The following is a 20994-nucleotide window of genomic DNA, read 5'->3' as shown; positions in this document are numbered from 1 at the left end:
AAAACTAAAATATGGTTACTTGGAAAATTGGACGAGGGATGGTGGTGTATTCTAAACCATTGGATGTGAAAAAATGATATTAGTCTTCTTCTTTTTTCCTAGGGTATTTTGTGGTTTTCAAGTGTTTCACTTTCCCTTTATATGCGTAGCAACAAGTCTTGATTATGCGTAGCAAAGATTAGCCTAGCAACCAAGTCTTGATTATGCGTAGCAAGATTAGCCTAGCAACCAAGTCTTGATTATGCGTTTACTCTTCCATGTCTTCTTCTTGGGCGAAAGATGAGTTTTGAGGATACTTCTTTATCCCAGTAAACCATTGGTGGACATAGCTCGCGACGACAATCCTCGAAAGCATTGCGTCTAGCATTCTTCTCTTCTTGGGCAAAGGATGAGTTTCGAAGGTACTTCTTTATCTCAGTAAACCAGTGGTGGCCATAGCTCACAATGGCAGTCCTTGAAGGCATTGCGTCCAACATTCTTCTCTTCTTGGGCAAAGGATGAGTTTCGGGGGTACCACTTTATCCCAGTAAACCAGTGGTGGCCATAGCTCACGATGACAGTCCTCGAAGGTGTTGCGTCCAACATTCTTCTCTTCTCAGATGGGTAGGCCAAGATCGAGTCACAAAGGTAAGTTCTCAATATCGATACCTGAGTATTGGGCGGGCCTCTGCTACCTAAACTCCCCGCCGCCACATTCATTGCCCATGCCACATTTTGTGGCGGTGGAGTCAACATCTCCGGCCTCGGCTCGAGACCAGGGGTGCCCTCCTTGCCACTCTACTAAGGATGCGACCATGACTCTATGTTGTATGCTCAGTATTGAGTCCAGTACTGAGTGTGCGACGAAGGAACTGTGTCGTATGCTTAGTATTGGGGGGAAAGTGGATAGTTCTTGAGCATTGTTTTTCTGTGTTTAGCACTGGCATGTGAGTTTTTATGTTTTTATGTGTTTCTTGCTTCTTTTTTGTGTATTTATGAGTTTTTATGTTTTGATATTTCTATTCCTAGTTGGTTGGACATAGTTTGTTTGTTTTTTATAAATTTATTTCTTAAGGTCTCTGACAACATTACAAAAATTCCATTAAACACTTGGAATCAACAAGTTAAGCTACATTCACTAGCTAGAACTACTTTGGTCGTGGGCTTGTGAATCCAAAGAACAAGGTGTAAGGAGTACGTATTTTCAATTTAGTCAGGGTACGTACTTAGTTCTTTTTAGTCTTGTAAAAGACTGCATAGATTGACCAATGGAGTAAACCCTTCCAAAACTTGTAAAATGATGACTCTAGATTGACCACTAATGTTATGTTTTAAGGAGGGTTTATGTATAGAGATGGCTGCATGTAGGGGACGTGTGAAGCTGCCATGGAGGTGTGGGTGCACACTTAATCTCTAATGGAGAGGGCTACCACCTTAATGGTGTGAAAACTACCTATACAAAATAAGTGTACACAATAAATTAGGAGAAGGCTACGTATTAGGGTTGAGTGAAAGCTAATGTTGAGGTAGGTAGGTGTATATGCTTCACTTCTAACAGAGATGGCTACCACCCTAATAGAGTGAAAGCTACCACATTAACGGCTAGTACACCGTTTTAGTAAACATGGAGAGGGCTATCCATTAGGGACTGTGTGAAAGCTACTATTAGAGTAGGTGCACACTTAACTTCCAATGGAGAAGGCTACCGCCCTTATAGTGTGAAAGCCGCTATACAAACGTCCTTTTAGAAAAGAAAAAAAAAACAAAAAACAAAACTTTGTATTGGGACTTCAAGTGCAGAGACTTGAATAGGACTAAATAGGACTTGAGTGTACTTGACTTACTGGGAATGCATCCCATCTCACAATTTTCATTGATTGAAACAAGCCCTATACCGTAGTAGTTACAATTATAACTTAGAGCTTGTTGATTTCATGACTTATATTATACTTATGTTATTTATATGTTGTCACTAATGGAATCACATTTAAGTTTGGTTCATCGTTTAAATATGAAACTTGCAGTGAAGATGTGTTGTTAAGATATTTGGATTGGAGAATTACTTTTCTGGGAAGGAAGAGATTCAATCGGGAATTTAAATTGATTTTATCGCACTACCCCTCTGATGATTTCCAAGTCTTAAAGTGGACAATGGGCAGAGGGGTAAATGTAAACCTATTAATTTGGTTCATGTCCTTGTAGATATATGCAGGTGAAATAGGTGCAGATCATCAGGCTCACCAGGAAACTTATTAATTTGGACATGGTAATGTATATTTTGTTTGGCTCCTTTGTTTATTTGAATTTGTATGAATCAAGGTATGGTAAAATGATTGTCAGTTAAATCTCTGTCTTTTATATAAAGTGGAGTTTGGACATGATTTTGCATTTCTGATGCAATTGAGATGCTTAAATAGAATTTATTTAGATATGAAGATACTAGAATTATTATATCATGGTTTTAGCCTGACATAACATAATCAAACCTCAAGAATTGTTAAACTAACACATTTGTGAAGAAATTTGGGATTTGAGTTTTGCATATTGGCCTGGATGACATATATCTTGCATGTTATTGTACTCTGCCATATCATCCTTCCTTATTGTGTTTTGCAAATATACTTGACTTATCCTTACTGCCCTAACCGTCTCTCTCTGGCTCTCCCTTGCTCGTTGGCTCCCACATCTAGCACAAACAAACGGGTAAGTAAAGTCTATATCTTTTTCCGGTTTTTTGCTTTAAATCCCACTCATCAGAAAACAGAGAATAGAATTACTATAGTATAGATTATGAGACCTTCAAAAATCATTCCTCAGGTTATTTGATGCATTTTGAGCAGCATGACAGTTGAATGGTACGAAATTATTAAAGAGGATGTTTGTTAGAAAGTGCACTACTAAATTACGTTCTTTAAAGGTATCCAAACAATAATAGATACTCATGTTACTAAAGTATTGGGTCAAATGACACCATAACTCCTAGATTGGAACACATGGACTCAAAATCATACAATTATCGCATCCTTAATAGGCTCTGCTAGAGTTCCATAAAATTCAAACATATTAGCTCCCGAAAGTAATCTCATTCGGGAAATTAAGGCATATACTATTCGAGAACAACTGGTGCATCTACATTATCACCATCGAGCTTGTCTAGAAATTCAGATGGGATGTCACCTCTGAGAATTTGGACTCTGAATACTAGCCTCGTACTATTGCACTCCAGTTGTTCAAACACACATGCATCTCCAACCTTCAAATTGTTATCAATGACAAACGCTCTCCAGTTATCAAGCCTTTTATAACTGGATGATCCATGATACATCATCTCCCAATTCTTGCCCCGAAATGTGAGAACCGTAGGGATTGAACAGGAAAGTAGCGTTGCACTAAATTTGCCTGGAACAACCTACTCGAACAAATGATTGTTTCAACGAATTAGACTAATCAAAGCCAAGAAAATGATAATCCCAAATTAGAGAATTAGCAATGCACAACATTATTGCCTACAATTGCAAAGAAAAAGAAAGTTTCAGCAATAGCCAAATTATTTTTCGCTTGAACAAGGCAACTCTTTATTTAAAACTAAGACGTATGTGCAAATTGCCCATACATTACGCTCATCAAACAAATTGTTACTTCATTGCAATGGTCAATTGAAAACTATGATTCTGGCACCAATCGTTAAGAAATTGACATAGGAGGAAGTCTCACCACCATCTAAACATGGGAAATTAGGGGATAATTTACCAGTTGGTACATGGGTTTGATAGTTGTTTTCGTCAGAACCACATCAAAAAAGGGTTTCCCAGAAAGTGGCCAAAATTCATCCCCTTCCAGTTCAATCACGGGATTTGATGTGGGTAGATCTCCCATTAGAGGTTCTCCCATTTCATAAATGGGAAATTAACAAAAAAATTATCTGCAAAAACAATCATAATACTGATGAAAACATACCCAACGGTACAAACAAAACACAAAAAACATCTTATGATGAAAAAGAGATCATGAATTTTAAAGGTTATGGAAAGTTGCAAAGAATTTCACAGAACTTCAGAATTATATGCACTTGTAGGCAAAAACTTATTAGAAATAATCCAAAAGGGTGAAACACAATGAAACAAGTCCACGAAACATATAGAAACTAAACAGACTAAACATAACGTTTGTCAATAGACAAAAACAGTAAACCCATCTGTTCGGTAGGCTTTATGACATGAAAAATCTAGGCATTTTCTTACGAAACCAACAGCTCTTAGGCTTACTACATTCACAACAATGTCTAAAGCCATTTGAAAAAGTAAATACCTTCTAAGATCTGGTGGAAGTGGCTTGGTGAGTTGAAGAAGAGAGCATGAAGATCTGGTGGAAGTAGCCGGTTGGTAGAGCCAACGGTGAGAGAAAGAAGAGAGCCAATCAGCCAAAAAAAGCTCAGCTCGGTTTAAGAACTGCGCTAATTTGTTTTTGGTAAGACTGTACGTTCATATATTCCTATTTTATATATGTACTAGCAAAGGTGCCCGCACGATGCTACGGGTTTTAAAACCGTCTGAAATGTGTATAAAGTTAAGAAAATATGTAGCAAGTTTAAGTTACAAAATAAAGACTAATAACATGTTTTATATGTTGTTTGTCATCTTAAAATATTGATCATATTTTGGAAAAACTGAAAATCCACAACAACAAAAAATATATAATAAGCATCTTTCAAAATAGAAACATAACATAGTGGATGAAACAATGAGGAAATTACCCAAGGAATGATGTTCTCGACCACATATCCAAGATTAATTTGTCACGAATAACAATCTAATGGTAGAAGATTAAAATGCAAAAAAAATTACCAATTGAATCAACCTAAGCTGATGAGAAGTGAATCCACTCAGACTAAGAGCAGGACGCATCTTAAAGAAAATGGTTCATAACTATTGTTGGGAGTCATTTGAGTTTCCCGGAAATTGGAGTTTCCCATTACTATTTCTCAAAAACCTAGCACGGCCCACTAATATTCGTGCTCATGCCTTACTAGGCCGGCCCGTCTAGTTTGACACCTCTAGTTCGAAGAAAGAAGATGCAAAAGCAGATTCATCTGACACCTCTAGTTCGAAGAAAAACACTGTAAAAGCACAGGAAGAGGGCTGTTTAAATGATCCTAGATGCATTTGAAACAAAGAGTATATGATCAAAAGTTATCTATGCAAAAGTCACCCTAAACAATCAAGATTTTTTTTATATTTTTCAATTCCATTTTTCTGTTTTTCCCTTTTTTCCTTTTAAACAGATATCAAAATTTCATACTCTAATTCAACAATTGAGTTTTCTCAAAGTCTCTTCTAACAATCTAAAGATCAAGCTTCAATTTTGTAGTAAACATATATGTCTGAAAATCAACCCAAAACATCAATCAAATGATACCAAAGGCAGTTTATAACCACTCCATGTCCTTTTTCATGTTAAAAAAGCTCCCTAAAAAATTAAAAAATTAAAAAATTAAAAAAGCTTCAGCACACGAAAAGGCATTAATATATAATCAAAAGTAATATCATGTTGTTATCACTCTTATCAACAACCTCTCCAAACACATCATATCTTCCATAAACTAAAAGGAAAAAGTCAAAAATATTAATATGTATCTAAGCACAGATCATACATGAAACAGCTGTACAACCATAGCAATTACTTGGCTTTATTTATAGCTGTACAACCATAGCAATTAGTTCAAATTTATCCCAACCAATTGTCAATTGATGCCATTAGCTAATTACTATGCTCTATTGACAGAACCGAAACAATAAATTGGAATTTCAACATAGAAACGCACCTCTTGCTTAACAGAACCAAAAACAACCACCAAACAGCTCTATCTAAAGCAGCAAAACACCACCTACAAAACATCAAAAGCAGACATGATTAAGAAAGAAGAGGAGAAAAAGCAAAAAAATATCGAAAAAATTGCAGTTTCTGATTTTCTAGTCCCAAAACTGTCCAAATATGTTTTTATGTGCAGTGTTTTTATATGAGATGCTTGAACTTTGTTAGTCCACTACTAAAACAAAAGAAAAATCCTGGAAAACAAAAACAAACAGAGACAGAAGAAAACAGAATATCAGCCATCATCAAAATCCAAAGAAAAAATCACAGAGCGAAATTCAAGTTTTTTTTTTCGAAGGAAAGCCACCAAAATTGATCCATACATATTACATGTGAGACCGTAACATAGGGAGCAAATAGGCATGAAGGTAATAACATTTGTGACTACTTGTTTCAATCCCATCACAGAGCATATCTTTTGTACAAATTTGTTGTGCATATATTTTGAATCTCTGGGATTTACTTTAATAACAAAATAAAAATCATTCTTTGTATTTAATCCAGGTGATAAAAATGTTTATGGCTTTTGAACTGGTGGTTTAACTTGGTTGGTCAGCTATAAATAGTCTCTTTTTCCATTCAAATTTGGTTTTATTTTAATCTCAATAGAAGAATCTGTACAGGCAATATGGTCTCCAGTTTATAGTTTAACAACACAAACATGTTATGTTGCCAGACTGCCCCAAAAAAAAACACATAATGCTTCTTTGAGCTCCTCTCAATTGGTTGTGTTCCTAACCATCCTTACTAAAATTAGCAGGAGTTCTCTAGAGGAGGGATCCCAAAAAGAAATTAAGAACTTGATTAACATCCCTCAAATATAAATCCTTTTCGACATTGGCAATATCACAATGCAGCCATAATCAAGTAATTAATCAAATTAATTAACAATGTTAGCAGAATTGTAGATCGATGGGCATAGACATAAGCGTTGTTCTATATCAGATTTTCCAATTAACACAAATATTAGAGTATCTAGACAGCTTGAATCTAGCTTAGCATAACCAAGTTGAAAAATGGTTCTATAAAGTATCAGGCTGCCGGATCTCTCCTGTTCAAAGAGGGATCTTAATAAAATTAGAACTCACAAACTAAGAACGAATTGAGGATGGTTACATTCATATTTTCTGAGCATAGATATATTATACAGAAAGCTGGCCAAAGAGAACTATATAAAAAGATATTTATTTAATTAAAAAATGAGGGTATATATATATATACCTATTACCCAAAGCAGTGTGTAACTTAACAATGGTTGCTTCCTCCTCAGCAGTGATGTTCCCTCTCTTCAAGTCAGCCCTCAGATAATTTATCCACCTCAGTCTGCAACTCTTCCCACACCTCAGCAATCCTTCAAATCACACACAAACACATTGATTTGTGTATATTTACAACCAAATGAAGACACATTGGAAATATATATAAAGGATCCTTTATTGTAAAAATCTTTCAAGGCTAGCTAGCTACTATATATATATATATATATATATATATATATATATATAATATTTAGACCTGCATTCTTGGGTAAAGATCTCCAAGAGCCTTCTCCATGAAGTTGAATGCAGATCTACAATCGCCTTGTATTTGATTGGCTCCTGACCTGTATAATTGTTGGTCATCTTTTTGAATGAGGGATCATAGTTTCAATCTGAACTTTTTGCCAAAAGTACAAAAGGGAAGAATTTCAAAAACTAATGACAGGTCTCATTCATAATCTCCATCCTTAATTAATAAATAAATAAAATGCATATGCAGAGGGTTCCTATATTAATTACTCCAGTTGGATGAGACTGTTCATAAAAAATAAAAAATATGATAAAGCAAAACAACAATTAAGCAGCATTAAGAAGAGAAAAGATAGTATATTTTTACTCTATACACAAATATATTGGCATTTTTTCACGTCAGAATGAACAAAAGCTAGTATATTTTTACTCTACAGACAATTCTCTGAACACGCAACCTTCTGATCTTGCTACATCTCTTGCCAATCATTCTGGCTACATCTCTTAGAATTATAGTTCTAATCTGGAGTCATAAAAAATAAAAAATAAAAAAGGAGTCTATAACCACACGCAAACAGAAAATCAGCCACACAGACATCAATTACCAGATTGATGAGCAGACTGGGGGTTCTCATATGGATTACTCCAGTTCTTTTTCCTTAGATCTTCGTCCCTGTAAGAACAAACGAAACTCAATTTCTGATTGACTTCTCAATTTTCGACATGACGAATGAATAAACCAACCTAGAAAACCAAAAGAACGTTAAAGCCAACCTTTTTTAACGAAACCTAGAAATCCACCCGTGCGATGAGAAGAAGGATGAAGCGCAGCTGGAACGGCATCACTCGAACGCAACATCTGAGAGGAAAACCAATGGGATGAAGACCAAAAGGGCGGCTGGATTCGCAGCGCGCCTCCCTAAACGAAAATCGACGGCTCCCACGCATGTAGAACAGTGAACGCTGATCTTCCATGGCTGCCCCCAACCAGCCCAACCAGCTGGTTCGAAATGGACTGGAAATCTCTGAGCGAACGAAACGTTGCAACGAAAGAGATGCGAATGGGAAGGGGCAAAAAGGGAAGAGCAGAAAAGGTTTAGTAGAGGGCATTTTCGCCAATTCACTGTGTTCAGAATAAAACAAATAAGGCTGTGTAACAGTGAAACGGGGTCTTTTCTGTCACTTTACTGTTCAAAGAACAGTGCTTATGAATAGTATCTGGTTGCATTGGGCTTTAGTATATATATAATATAATTTCCTAAAATTTGAAATTTGAAACTAATTTTCCCTCCAATTCTTTCTGGCACTTTTGCGTCCTTTTTGCTGAGAAGTCTTCGTTTCTTTCTTAATTTGTATATTTTGTAACGGCTGGTCTGACGGGGATTATGATATCTATAGTTCTATAATATAAAATTGTGTTCTTTAATAATTACCAATTTCTAATTTTTCACTCTTCTTGTTTATTTTGTTTTTGGCACAAGTGATATTGGAAAGGTCGAATTCGAACACAGGACTTCCGATGCAGGGAAAACTGCTCTTAACTATTTGATCTACATGTCCCTTGCTTCACTCTTCTTGCTTAATTCATCAAAAAATTCCAATAGTGCCACATCTATGACGACCTTTCCCCAAATTTAAGAAAAATCTGGATTTATGAATGGTAACTTGGTAAGGGTCATTAAAGATGTGGCACACTCTTACCTTTTGAAATTTTAGTATATGAAGTATATATAAAAAAATCTGATAGAGTACCCAAATCCGTATATCAAGAAATAACAAGCACGCAAAAAGAGCAGGTAACTGGTGGGCTAATACGGTTGTTGACAATTTAGCTAATTTGGGTCATTATTATGATCACTCTTGTATTTGGTTTTGTAATTTTCCTACCATTGTTCTTTCTAAGTTAAAATTTGACTTGTACCATAGAGAATCCTCTTCATAGTAAAGCAAGACAACATGCATTTCGAGTATTTTCAATTGCATTTAGTGAAAAAGATCAAACTGAATTGATCAAAAAAATAAAATTGAACTTGAAACTCAACAAAAAAAGGACCTTCTCCATATGTATAACCAAACAGAACTTTGCACTTAGCTTCATAGGTATGTAGGCACAAATAAACACAAAAACTAAACAATTCAAACAAAACTTAGCAAGCAACAAGCATATAACAAGTGAAATAGGGAGAAGAAAGGCCTAATCAATCCTAGTGAAATTTACCATTAATACACAGAGAAATGAAGATAAAAATCAAAGAGAAGATATCATGAAATAAAACCTTGGACATTACTAAAACTTGATAGCTGTGGAATAAACCAGAGCAAATCACAAATTTTACCAGATCAAAGAATAATACACTTGAAGTAGACCAAGTAAAAACTATGTTCAATTCTTCTTTTCACCGCCCTTTTGCTTTTTAGATGCTGTTGCCTGTGAATACAGGAAAGTCCCAAATATCGCAAGGGCGGATCCAAGTGCATTAAGAGGTCTAACTGGATTTCTGAACACCAACACAGTAGATACAATTACCACCACTCTCTTCATTGTGTTTCCAACTGAAAATGTCAAGGGGCTAATTTCATCAAGAGCCTGATAAGATGACTGGTTATAGAGATGGTAAAACACTCCAGATAACAACACCCATAGATAAAATGTGGATGGTTTTCCTACAGTTGCAATAGCTCTGTGATACCCTTGAACCCATTGAGACCCTTCAACAAAAATAGCAACAGGAAACAGATAGAGGAGTGAAAGTATAGTGATCCAACCATACAAATTCAACCCATCTACCTCCTTGAAGTTCTGTAAACTGCGTTTTGAGTAAATATTCCTCAACACAAACCCAACATTGCTAATCAATGCACCCCACAGGCCTTGGAAATTGAATGACACCTCAGTAATTGCAGCTAGAGAACAACCCAAGACAATAGGGACGATTGAAAGCCAGACCTGTAAAGGGTACGAATCGCCTAGGAAAGACGAAAAGACAACCGAGAAAACAGGCTCTGAAGATTTGATTACGTGGGTGAAAGAAACAGCCACCTTAGAGAATGAGACACATGCTGAGATGTGGCCTATTGTGTGGAACAATGCAGGTCCAAGGAGTGCAACTATGAATGGTTTTGATATTTTGGGGCATGGTTGGAGCTTCAAAGACCAGAGAACCAACATCCAAACAGACCCAGCAAAGAGCTGAAATGAAGCAAGAAGCCATGGAAATGGGAAAATATTTAATATCTTCTTGTTGTAAATGTTAAAGACAATGTTCTGGAAGTACCAGAGCCCAAAAATAAGTGCAAGCTGGGCGGTTGTGGCCTTGGGCTTTGAAACTGCAGCTTCACTTTCTCCTCGTTCTGGATTGGCTTCAGATGCAGCTTTGGGGATTTGGGATCTGGGTTTGGAAGAAAACCCAGATGGGAATCCACAGGTTTTGTTCAATTGACTGATCTTTGAGCCCCAATCTTGGACCTGAGATATGGGTTTTGAAGAAATTCCAATTGGGTGGCCATAAATTCTGCTAAAGCTTGAGACTTTGGTGGATGCTTCAAGTTTGGGAGAGGTGGGTTTGTGGAGCAGAGGAGATGAGGTGTGTAGGGTTCTCTGGATTCGGATTCGGTTGAGAAGATTCGGATTGAGAAGTGAAGAGGAGGCATTAATGGGGTGTTGATGTCTGGATTGGGAGAAAGTGACAGTGGAAGAAGGACAACTTAGATTCAAGATAAGCATTTGTTGTTGTAGCTATTGGTTGGGGAGAGAGAGAGACAGAGATTCTGCAATAAAAAAACACCAACAAGCTCTGGAGATTGAGGACGAGATTTTTCACTGGTTTAAAGTGCCCTTTTCGTCCCTTTCAGCTTCAGGTACTTGCTTAGATACTTTTCTGTTCTTGCTTAAACCCACCTTTCCCCGACCCACCCAAGCCAAAACTTAAGGGGGGTGTATTCAATTAAGATTTTAACAGATTGTAATTACATGATTTTAATGTAATGGATTTCAACCGGATTTGTAATTATATGATTTTGCTTATGATTTTAATAGATTGCAATTACATGATTTTACTTATGATTTTATTCACTTATGATTTTACTTATGATTTTAATAGATTATAATTACAGGATTTTATTTCTATGGGAGTATGTTTGCTCACCACATTAACCAATAAAATCTCATAAACCTTTCTGCCCACTTTGCAACATAATATTTATAATATTATAAAAATGTTATTAAGGAGAGTGTATTCAATTAAGATTTTAATGGATTATTTTGAAGCTTAAAAGTACAGCAGTATTCAATTAGGATTTTTAAGTAAACAATAAAAGTCTGGTGGTATTCAATTAGGATTTTTAAATAATCAATACAAGTCCGATGGTATTCAATTAGGACTTTTAATAGATAAAAAAAAGTACTGTGGTATTCAAAAACTTACTGATTTTAATGTATTTCATTAAATGGTGTATTGTGTGAGACTTTTGAGTGTGTGATATATATACCAAATCACATAACAAATCACACCCTCCTATGCATGATTCTCATATATGCTCTCATACTTTTTCTTCCCCATTATTTTTTCATGCCTTTTATTGTATTAAAAAAAAAAATTCATAAGAGAGACGATAAAGGGTTCACATCACAGCACAGTCCCTCTTTTTCCTCCTTTCCCTCTTCCTTTTTTTTTTTCTTCTAATGTTTTCTTTCTTTCCTCCTCCCTCCCCTGACCCCTCTTTCTCCTTCGCACTCTCCTCTCTCCCTCAGTGTTTAGTAAACAACCACCAATTTTAGATGATGAAAGTTGCAAACCAATTTTGTAAAAGCTCTTCCATTGGTTATTCAAATGGGAAGATCCAAGTAAAACGAAGGTCTTTATCTATTGAACAAAGCGCTACTACATTCAAATTATGTGTAACGGCATGGATCATTAAATATCATATTATGTATTACAACATCATGTTATATCTACAACTTTAATATTTTAATTGCTATATAAAATTACTTCAATGTCATTAGAACATTTTATTGTCACTTATTGAGTTATTTTGAAATATTTTCTATGAATTCAATTTTGGTTTCGGTTTAACAAATTTTGTCTTCAATGGGTGTATTGTTTTTTGTCAATTTAATAACATTTTTATAATATTATAAATATTATGTTGCAAAGTGGGCAGAAAGGTTTATGAGATTTTATTGGTTAATGTGGTGAGCAAACATACTCCCATAGAAATAAAATCCTGTAATTATAATCTATTAAAATCATAAGTAAAATCATAAGTGAATAAAATCATAAGTAAAATCATGTAATTGCAATCTATTAAAATCATAAGCAAAATCATATAATTACAAATCCGGTTGAAATCCATTACATTAAAATCATGTAATTACAATCTGTTAAAATCTTAATTGAATACACCCCCCTAAATTGACAAAAAACAATACACCCATTGAAGACAAAATTTGTTAAACCGAAACCAAAATTGAATTCATAGAAAATATTTCAAAATAACTCAATAAGTGACAATAAAATGTTCTAATGACATTGAAGTAATTTTATATAGCAATTAAAATATTAAAGTTGTAGATATAACATGATGTTGTAATACATAATATGATATTTAATGATCCATGCCGTTACACATAATTTGAATGTAGTAGCGCTTTGTTCAATAGATAAAGACCTTCGTTTTACTTGGATCTTCCCATTTGAATAACCAATGGAAGAGCTTTTACAAAATTGGTTTGCAACTTTCATCATCTAAAATTGGTGGTTGTTTACTAAACACTGAGGGAGAGAGGAGAGTGCGAAGGAGAAAGAGGGGTCAGGGGAGGGAGGAGGAAAGAAAGAAAACATTAGAAGAAAAAAAAAAAGGAAGAGGGAAAGGAGGAAAAAGAGGGACTGTGCTGTGATGTGAACCCTTTATCGTCTCTCTTATGAATTTTTTTTTTTAATACAATAAAAGGCATGAAAAAATAATGGGGAAGAAAAAGTATGAGAGCATATATGAGAATCATGCATAGGAGGGTGTGATTTGTTATGTGATTTGGTATATATATCACACACTCAAAAGTCTCACACAATACACCATTTAATGAAATACATTAAAATCAGTAAGTTTTTGAATACCACAGTACTTTTTTTTATCTATTAAAAGTCCTAATTGAATACCATCGGACTTGTATTGATTATTTAAAAATCCTAATTGAATACCACCAGACTTTTATTGTTTACTTAAAAATCCTAATTGAATACTGCTGTACTTTTAAGCTTCAAAATAATCCATTAAAATCTTAATTGAATACACTCTCCTAAAGCTGCGGCTACAATACAAAGCCACCCTTTTCTTTATCCTTAGCTGGAAATCAACCCCTTCAATTGGCCGAGTTTGGCTCCTTGACCAATTAATGAATTATGAAACTGTCAAATGATTAAGATTTGTATATACAATATTTGCATTAACTGGGAATTTTTTTTTTGGATTGACTAGTGGATTCGAATTTAAAATCTCCGTGCAATATTTTCACACCCATTTTTATTGATTGTTCATTTAAAAATTGACGATTTCAAATAAAAAGAATTTGTGCAAATGGCAAAATTAACCTCAATAAGTATATGTGCAAGCTAATCTCAAAGGCTAACTTTGTCATTTGGAGAAAATTTTCATATAAAATCATGGGGAATTTGCATAAATACCACTTGAACTATTAGGGGTGTGCATATTAACCACCCAAATAATAAAATTTAACTATTTACCTCCCAAACTTCAGTTTTGGTGTTAATGTGCCACCTCTATTAACTTATGTCTAATTTTCCATCAAAAGTTCCAAATACACCCCAAAATTTTCTCTGTTCGCCTATTCACTAAAATTTTGGGTCAATATTCCAATTTTATCCCTAGAATTCATAAATAAAATCATTAAAAAAATCTTACCCCGAACCCATTGCAGACCTTCCCCGCCCTACAACAGCCCCGCTCCTCCTCTCCCATATTCAACAAACTCCCAGACCCCCCCTCCCTCCCTCCCTCCTTCCTCACCCACTGCTCAGGGGTATTCATGTAATTTTTGAAATTTCTGGGGATTTTGTAAAAACACTGAAAACCTCAAGGAGTGTTAGTGTAAATAACTCTTTTTGTGAATATAAAAGTATCACTATCAAAAGTTATTTAATTGTTATAATTATTATTACATGAAGGTTTGAGGATACGCTCGTCGTACCGATCTCATCCAATGACGGGTCCATGAATTTTTATGGGGGTTTGTTTTTTTTTTTTTTTTTTTTTTTTTTGGTTTTGCTATATCAATTATAAGGATGGTTATGGTTAACCATCATAACATCATCAGATAAGCCAAGCTTTAGGAAGCAAAAGTAACTTGAAAGAACCATAAATGAAAAGAACACAGAATAATCTCACATAAATTGAAGAATTCAAAATTTTAGTAAAGGCTTCGTGCCCAAAATGCATAATAGAGTTTCAGAAAGTAGAAATTGAAAGAAAGATATGAGAAATTATAGAAGTATTGAGATGAACTTTGATACCATCATAACAATATGAATTAAGCAAAAGAAGGATTGTAGAATAAAAAGAATTATAGAGATAAAACCAGACTCTCATGCTTATATTTGTATCTTTAATATGCAATAAACAATTTAAAGGAAAACAATGAGTTGCAACACACAAAATGGAGTAGGACAGAGGAAATTATCATTTACAAGCTTAATATCACAAAACGTCCTTGAGGTTTACGAAACTATCAGATTGCATCATTAATGTTTTTTTTTTTGTCATTCGTGGTCCTTAAGGTTGATATGTGTGATCACAAATGGTCCCTGCTATTAGGTTCCATTAAAAACTCCGTTAGATTGCTGACGTGGCATATATATAACAAAACATCCCTGAGGTTCACGCACCTATCACAAATGGTCCTTGCGAAATTTTTTAATTTAAAATTCATAAAATTTTGGTTTTATTTTTTATATTTTATGAATTTTAAATACACGTGACACTATATTATTGGAGATGTGGGCTCCACATATATGCCACATCAACAAACTAATGGAGTTTTTTAAAAAAAAAAAATTAAATTCATAAAACTTAAAAATGGAAAAACCAAGGGTTCAAGGTTTATAAATGGTCTTCAAGGTTAAAATATTCTATAAATGGATAAATAACACATAAATCGAGGGCTATGCGGATCCTCGGACATATATGATATGGAATAAAGGTGTACCAAGCTACTTATGGATGTAACCACAATTAACATCACTACAGTCAGGCTATCAATTTTCAATTTTAAATTTTATTATTTTTAAAATATTTTTAAAAACTTCATTAGTTTGTTGATGTGGCATATATATGGAGCCCACATCTTCAAAAATATAGTGTCACATATATTTAAAATACAATATATATTTTTTTAAAAAGAAAACCAAAATTTTATGAATTTTAAATTAAAAAATTTCGCAGGGACCATTTGTGATAGGTGCAGGAACCTCAGGGATGTTTTGTGATATATATATATATATATGCCACGTCAGAAAACTAACGGAGTTTTTGACGGAACCTAACAGCAGGGACTATTTGTGATCACACATACTAAGATTGAGAACCACGAATGACACAAAAAATACATTAAAGATACAATCTGATAGTTTCATAAACTTTAAGGACGTTTTGTGATATTAAGCCCAATAAACAATCTAGTATATTATAGAGCTCGTGGAGCCTTGCTTTCGGAGGTGGTGAGACCAACATGACCACATATCTACAATATTTATTATGTAAAAAAGTATTTATCTTTATTATAAAAAAATGCATCGCACGGGCTCCAAAGTTGCATCACATGGATTCTAGTGAATCCAACGATTAGGATTTATACAAAGGTGGGCTTATGTTTACATAGAGGGGTAGGCTAAATATTTCATTTACCTAATTTGGGCTTGGACAACTTAGCCTTGGTTGTATATTCTAAAATTTTAGAACTGGGTTGGAGTGATTCACCCGTGATCATCCCACTTGACCTAAAATTAATAGGCAATAATTATGTTATTTAATATGAAACAAGTAATTCTTTTGAATTTACTCCAAAAATAATATTGGAGGAAGAACATTTAAACATAGGATCTTCGATGCATGGTATCTGCTCCTGACCACTTAAGCTACAAATCTCCAACGACTTTAGTGGATTCAACTTTGAGCCCTCCTGTTTGTGTTTTTAGTTAATTTTTTTTTTAAAGACGTTCGATATTTCTTGAAAAATTAATGTTTTACGAAAATTTCACTTCTCAATTCTTCAGCTTTGATTTTATTTATTGACACGATGGATTATCTAGGGCATATAATGATACTTTAAAGCTTAGATTTAGGGTGATTCTACCCCCTAAACAATTATTCATGTCAATAAATAAAATTAAATCCAAAGAAAATTGAACATAAGTGAGATTTTTTAGACACCGTTGTCGAAGAACCTCAATTTTAGTTAAGACTTGTTTGAGACTGCTTCTGTAGGAAGCATTTCTACTCATAAGTACTTTTTCTAGAAGTGCGCCTTATTAGAAGAAAGTCAAAATTTTTATTAAAAATCAAAGTGCTCCTTGAAAAAACATTTGGAAGTGATTTATGAACAAGCACGTGCTAAGGCTTAGTTTGGTATTGTTGTGCTTTTTAAAAAAACTGCTTATGCTGTGCTGTGAGAATAAACAGCTGTGAAGTGAAGCAGCTAGGTGTTTGGTAATTCGTATTTGTAAAAGTGTTGTGAGTAAAAAAAGCAGTGTCATAGCGTTTGGTAAACTTTTTTTTAGAAGTGCTGTGAGAGTGTATAATGACAAAAAAGGGCATAATACAAAAGTGTTATTTATTTATTTATTTATTTGTAAAACACAAGGAAGTTCAATACACTTACAATTTTTTTTTAAAAGAATCTTAATTATAATTTACACTTTTCCCACACAAAAAGAAAAAAAAAACTCAATGAAACAAATAATGACTTTTTAAAAAAAAATGTATGATTTAAGTTAACTAATAAATAAATAAAAATTTAAAAACTCAAAAGCAGCCGACACCTTTCTTTTTGCCTTTTTCTCATTTTTATTTGTTTCTTCCTCTTCACTTCCTTTCTTTATTCTTCTTCCCTTCCCAGTGTTTTCTTTTCTTCCTCTTTTCCTCTTCCTTCCCAGGCCCCCCACCTCTCGCCCTTTTTTCCTTTCCTCTTCTCCTCCTTTCTCTTTTCTTCTTCCTTCCAAGACTTCTTCCCTTCCCATGTTTTTTTAAATTCTTCCTCTTTTCTTCTACCTTCCCAGGCCCCCTCCCCCCCTTTTTTTCTTCCTCTTCTCCTCCTTTCTCTTTTCTTCATCCTTCCCAGACCTTGTTTTTTTTTTTAAAGTTGGTATTTGGGTTTGGCGATGACGCTTGGGACGTCGATGCTACATGCCCACCTCTCTCTCTTTGCTTTATGGATGTGAATAGTGGGATTATAATATTGAGTTTGTGTTTTGGTGGGGAAGGCAAGGAAGTTGGGGGTTTGGTTTTCTTTTGGTGGGTAATCTGGGTGTTGAATTTTATGTGGCTGTAGAGATGATAAACTGTGGAGCTAAGGTTGGGGTTTTTTTTAGTTGGAGGGAAAGAAGATATTCTGGGTCTGTAAAATAGGGAGGTGGGTTGGTGAGGTTTTGGGTTGAGATGGTAGCTTTGACGGATTGAGGAAGGGGAGCAAGTTGCAGAGAGAGGATGAGGCAAGCAATCCAGAAAATCAAAAAGGAACGACACTTGGGAGGTTCGAACTCGGGATGATGAGGATATAGCATGTAATTGTGTGAAACAAATAAGGGCAATATGGGCAATTTGAAATTTTCATTTAAACCTCCGCATGCTTCTCCTCGCAGCAGTTTTCAGAAGCAGCTCCCCACCTGCTTCTGTTTTTCAGCTTTGAATGACAGCAACTTATTAAATAAGCAACTTATTTTTGTTTTACCAAACACCCAAATCTCCAAAACTTTTTTTTAAAGCTGCTTATTTTTTAAGTTAAGCAACCCCAAACCAGCCCTAAGTGCTTCTCCAGAAAGCACTTTATGACCCATAAACACTTTTTAAAGTTTTTCTCCCAAACACTATACAAGCGTTTTTAACCTTTTCAGAAGTAATCCAAACACACCATGAGTTTTTTTGTTATTTTGTAAGGAGTTTTGTGTCATGGTTTCGTCCACCTGTCTTGGGCTCATCAGTTGTAATGTGGCTTTGGGCCGTCTGCTACTTTGGACCAATGATTTGAAAGGTGAGGCGTTGATGCGAGATGTTTTAGTTGCGTTATGCAAGGCGTAAGCCCTTTGAACATTAATTTATTTTAATAAGAAAAATTTATGAATAATACCATACCCATCTGTGCTCTTTGATGTATACAAACACACTTTGTTAGCAATACAACTTAAACTTTTGCATCTCGCGGTTTGTATAACCTCTTTGCTACCACTTTCTAACATAAATGCATATCCAACGTCCATTCGGGCAGTTTTTGTCCATCACTTCATTATGAGTGACGAGGGAATTTTCATAACATACTCCCACTTCATCACATAAAACAAATGGCAACATGGGATGCCTTCGCTTTCATATTTCTGACAATTGCACTCTATTCGAGCATCTTTCCCGCCAAGGTACATACAACTCCAATTATTTTGTGGTTTACCGTATTTCGCTAAAATATACAACCGTCCTCCGAAATTATAAATGATTTTTTCATGAATGAGTGCTGACGAAACATTGATCTCGTTACATACCAATAAAAAACACCTATGTGTGTAAATTTGGGAAGCATGTTGCTCAAGACTTTTCAGTGTTGTTGTAAGCACTTTCTTTGACTCTTTTCGGTGGTATGCATTCAAACAACTTAATGCCTTTCCTCAAGTAATCTTTTACAAACTTATTCATACACTCCACGCGTTGAGTAGCACACATACCACTGAAAAACTTGGGTCTAAGGCGTGATTTCGCCCATTCATCTCGTTTTGCATACATCATTGCAGCCATCCTTTTGTTTATGTGTAGTAACTTTGTCCTTCAAAAACTCATTGACTGTAATTGGTTCCTGTTGTGTAGATACAGCTGCACCAAAATGGATTAAGCTGCATCCTCAACTTGTGATACTCGCAAGTGCACGAACCGTTAATAGTTTAGCGTATGTAAGTGCGAGGTCGATTCCACAGGGATTGGTGATTGAATGATCCAATTTAGTTTCCCTACACAAAACAGAAATGAAAAAAAAGGAAATAAATAAAACAAGGAAGAAAGAAATAACTAACTCAAGCAGATAAGTTCCCAAGTTTAATTAGATTAATGGATTGATTCTAGCTAAAGTATGATTAAGCCATGGTGTGTGGTCATAACCTTGTGTTCCTAATTCCCTAATTTGATCATTTGTTGTCTAACCTAAAATTAAGCATTAGGAACCCATTAAGCATAGAAGAACATTTTAAACAACCAAGTATGTATCTAATCCCTGTTGTCGAATGTCCATACATACTCTTCCTATTCATAGTTCAATTCGAATTAAAGCATGGTGTATACTCTTAATTCAAACCAAGATAGCTAACATGCAAGCCTAAATGGTGATCAATCATTCAAACTAGCATATTAACTTATAAGCATAATGAATAAGAACAAAAACCATAATTGAAACTTGGAAACTAATTCAACTTGAAAACTTAAGAAAAGAATTTACATAACAAAGAAAAATAAATTACAACTAAGAAGCAAAAGGAAAGCTAGAATTGAGAACTAGAAAGCAAAATTAAGAGAATTTGAGGGAGAGAAGGGAAGGGAGCTCTAGAGAAGTGTTTGAGAGCTCCCCCCCTTGGGGTGTGTTTACAAGCTTAGAGAACTTCCCTATTCATAGGCCTAGGGGAAGTGAAAATCTGAATTCAATATGGCTAATGCATACAACACTTGTTTTATAAAATCTGAAATGGTTGATGCACTTGTATTAGAAAATCTAAATTGGGTGATGCACTTGTATTAGAAAATCTTGAATTGGTTGATGCACTTCACCAATAGATCCCACCAGCAGCCCTAGCTCATCTTCATGTCACCATGACCAAGCTTCCAACCAGAAATGATAGCTCATACCTAGCTCACCATGACCAAGCATCCAACCAGCACATGCTGAGGTCAGCATGACCAGCAACTTCAAGGGCTTACAACTTGGGCTTCTCTTAATCAAATTAGGACTTTAAGCACTCGAAATTGAAGTTCAGAATGTCTTCTTTCCAGCCATATGTTATTTGGGCCAATCCAAGGTCGGAGGAAGAAGTTAAGGCCGAAACAAATTGCTAACTCATTTTCCGCGCTGATAAGATCCATCCTGAGCATGGTTTTGTGTTTGCTAGGTAACGGACTCCAGATTTATCCAATGGGGCTGAATTTTGGATATGTTATAGTACACACCAATTGGAACAATTTTCATGAATAATGTGGCCTCATTCGAGCTATGTAGGTTGTTGGAACAAAGCTTGCAATATGACCTACGGAACTGGACTGGCAGGGGGCTGTAGCCAAAATGAGTTTGTCTTTAAGCTCTTCATCCATTCATCCAAATTAGGCCTTAACATGCTTGAATTGCATGAATTATGCTCTCTAAAGCCATCATTATTACCTAAAG

At 35.0% G+C, this 20994-nt stretch overlaps 2 protein-coding genes across 16 annotated transcripts; both read right to left on the bottom strand.

Annotated features, from left to right (window-relative positions):
- Positions 1 to 2385: 2385 nt before the first annotated feature.
- On the bottom strand, positions 2386 to 8412 carry LOC110752717 (B3 domain-containing protein Os04g0386900-like). Of its 15 annotated transcripts, none has more exons than XM_088249693.1 (8): positions 8133 to 8412; positions 7964 to 8031; positions 7366 to 7453; positions 7079 to 7201; positions 5801 to 5863; positions 4288 to 4528; positions 3730 to 3901; positions 2386 to 3388 (listed from the first exon to the last, which is right to left on the bottom strand). In XM_088249693.1, exons 7-8 carry the CDS (start codon positions 3868 to 3870, stop codon positions 3086 to 3088), a joined length of 444 nt encoding a protein of 147 aa, XP_088105819.1. In that variant the 5' UTR covers positions 3871 to 3901; positions 4288 to 4528; positions 5801 to 5863; positions 7079 to 7201; positions 7366 to 7453; positions 7964 to 8031; positions 8133 to 8412; the 3' UTR covers positions 2386 to 3085. The 15 variants fall into 15 exon arrangements, 8 of the variants coding, with proteins under 8 accessions (XP_088105819.1, XP_088105820.1, XP_088105821.1 ...); XM_088249694.1 differs by having other exon boundaries at positions 4288 to 4427; positions 8133 to 8411; XM_088249695.1 differs by having other exon boundaries at positions 4288 to 4341; positions 8133 to 8411.
- Positions 8413 to 9618: 1206 nt separating this feature from the next.
- LOC110769673 (Nucleotide/sugar transporter family protein) lies at positions 9619 to 11279 on the bottom strand. Its single transcript, XM_021973734.2, has one exon. The coding sequence runs from the start codon at positions 11080 to 11082 to the stop codon at positions 9742 to 9744; it is 1341 nt and encodes a 446-aa protein (XP_021829426.1). The 5' UTR covers positions 11083 to 11279; the 3' UTR covers positions 9619 to 9741.
- Between the last annotated feature and the right edge of the window lie 9715 nt (positions 11280 to 20994).

Source organism: Prunus avium, chromosome 2 (genome assembly GCF_965620075.1).
Source record: "Prunus avium chromosome 2, drPruAviu1.hap1.1, whole genome shotgun sequence".
Classification (NCBI taxonomy): Eukaryota; Viridiplantae; Streptophyta; class Magnoliopsida; order Rosales; family Rosaceae; genus Prunus; species Prunus avium.
Note: the sequence above shows the minus strand (reverse complement) of the source record. Positions and strands in the feature narration are given on the sequence as shown.

Coding starts and splice junctions, on each gene's coding strand:
- LOC110769673 (XM_021973734.2), bottom strand. CDS start 11,082: ATGCTTATCTTGAATCTAAGTTGTCCTTCTTCCACTGTCACTTTCTCC.
- LOC110752717 (XM_088249693.1), bottom strand. CDS start 3,870: ATGGGAGAACCTCTAATGGGAGATCTACCCACATCAAATCCCGTGATT. Junction 3,389..3,729: donor TCAAACCCATGTACCAACTG/GTAAATTATCCC, acceptor TTGTTCGAGTAG/GTTGTTCCAGGCAAATTTAG.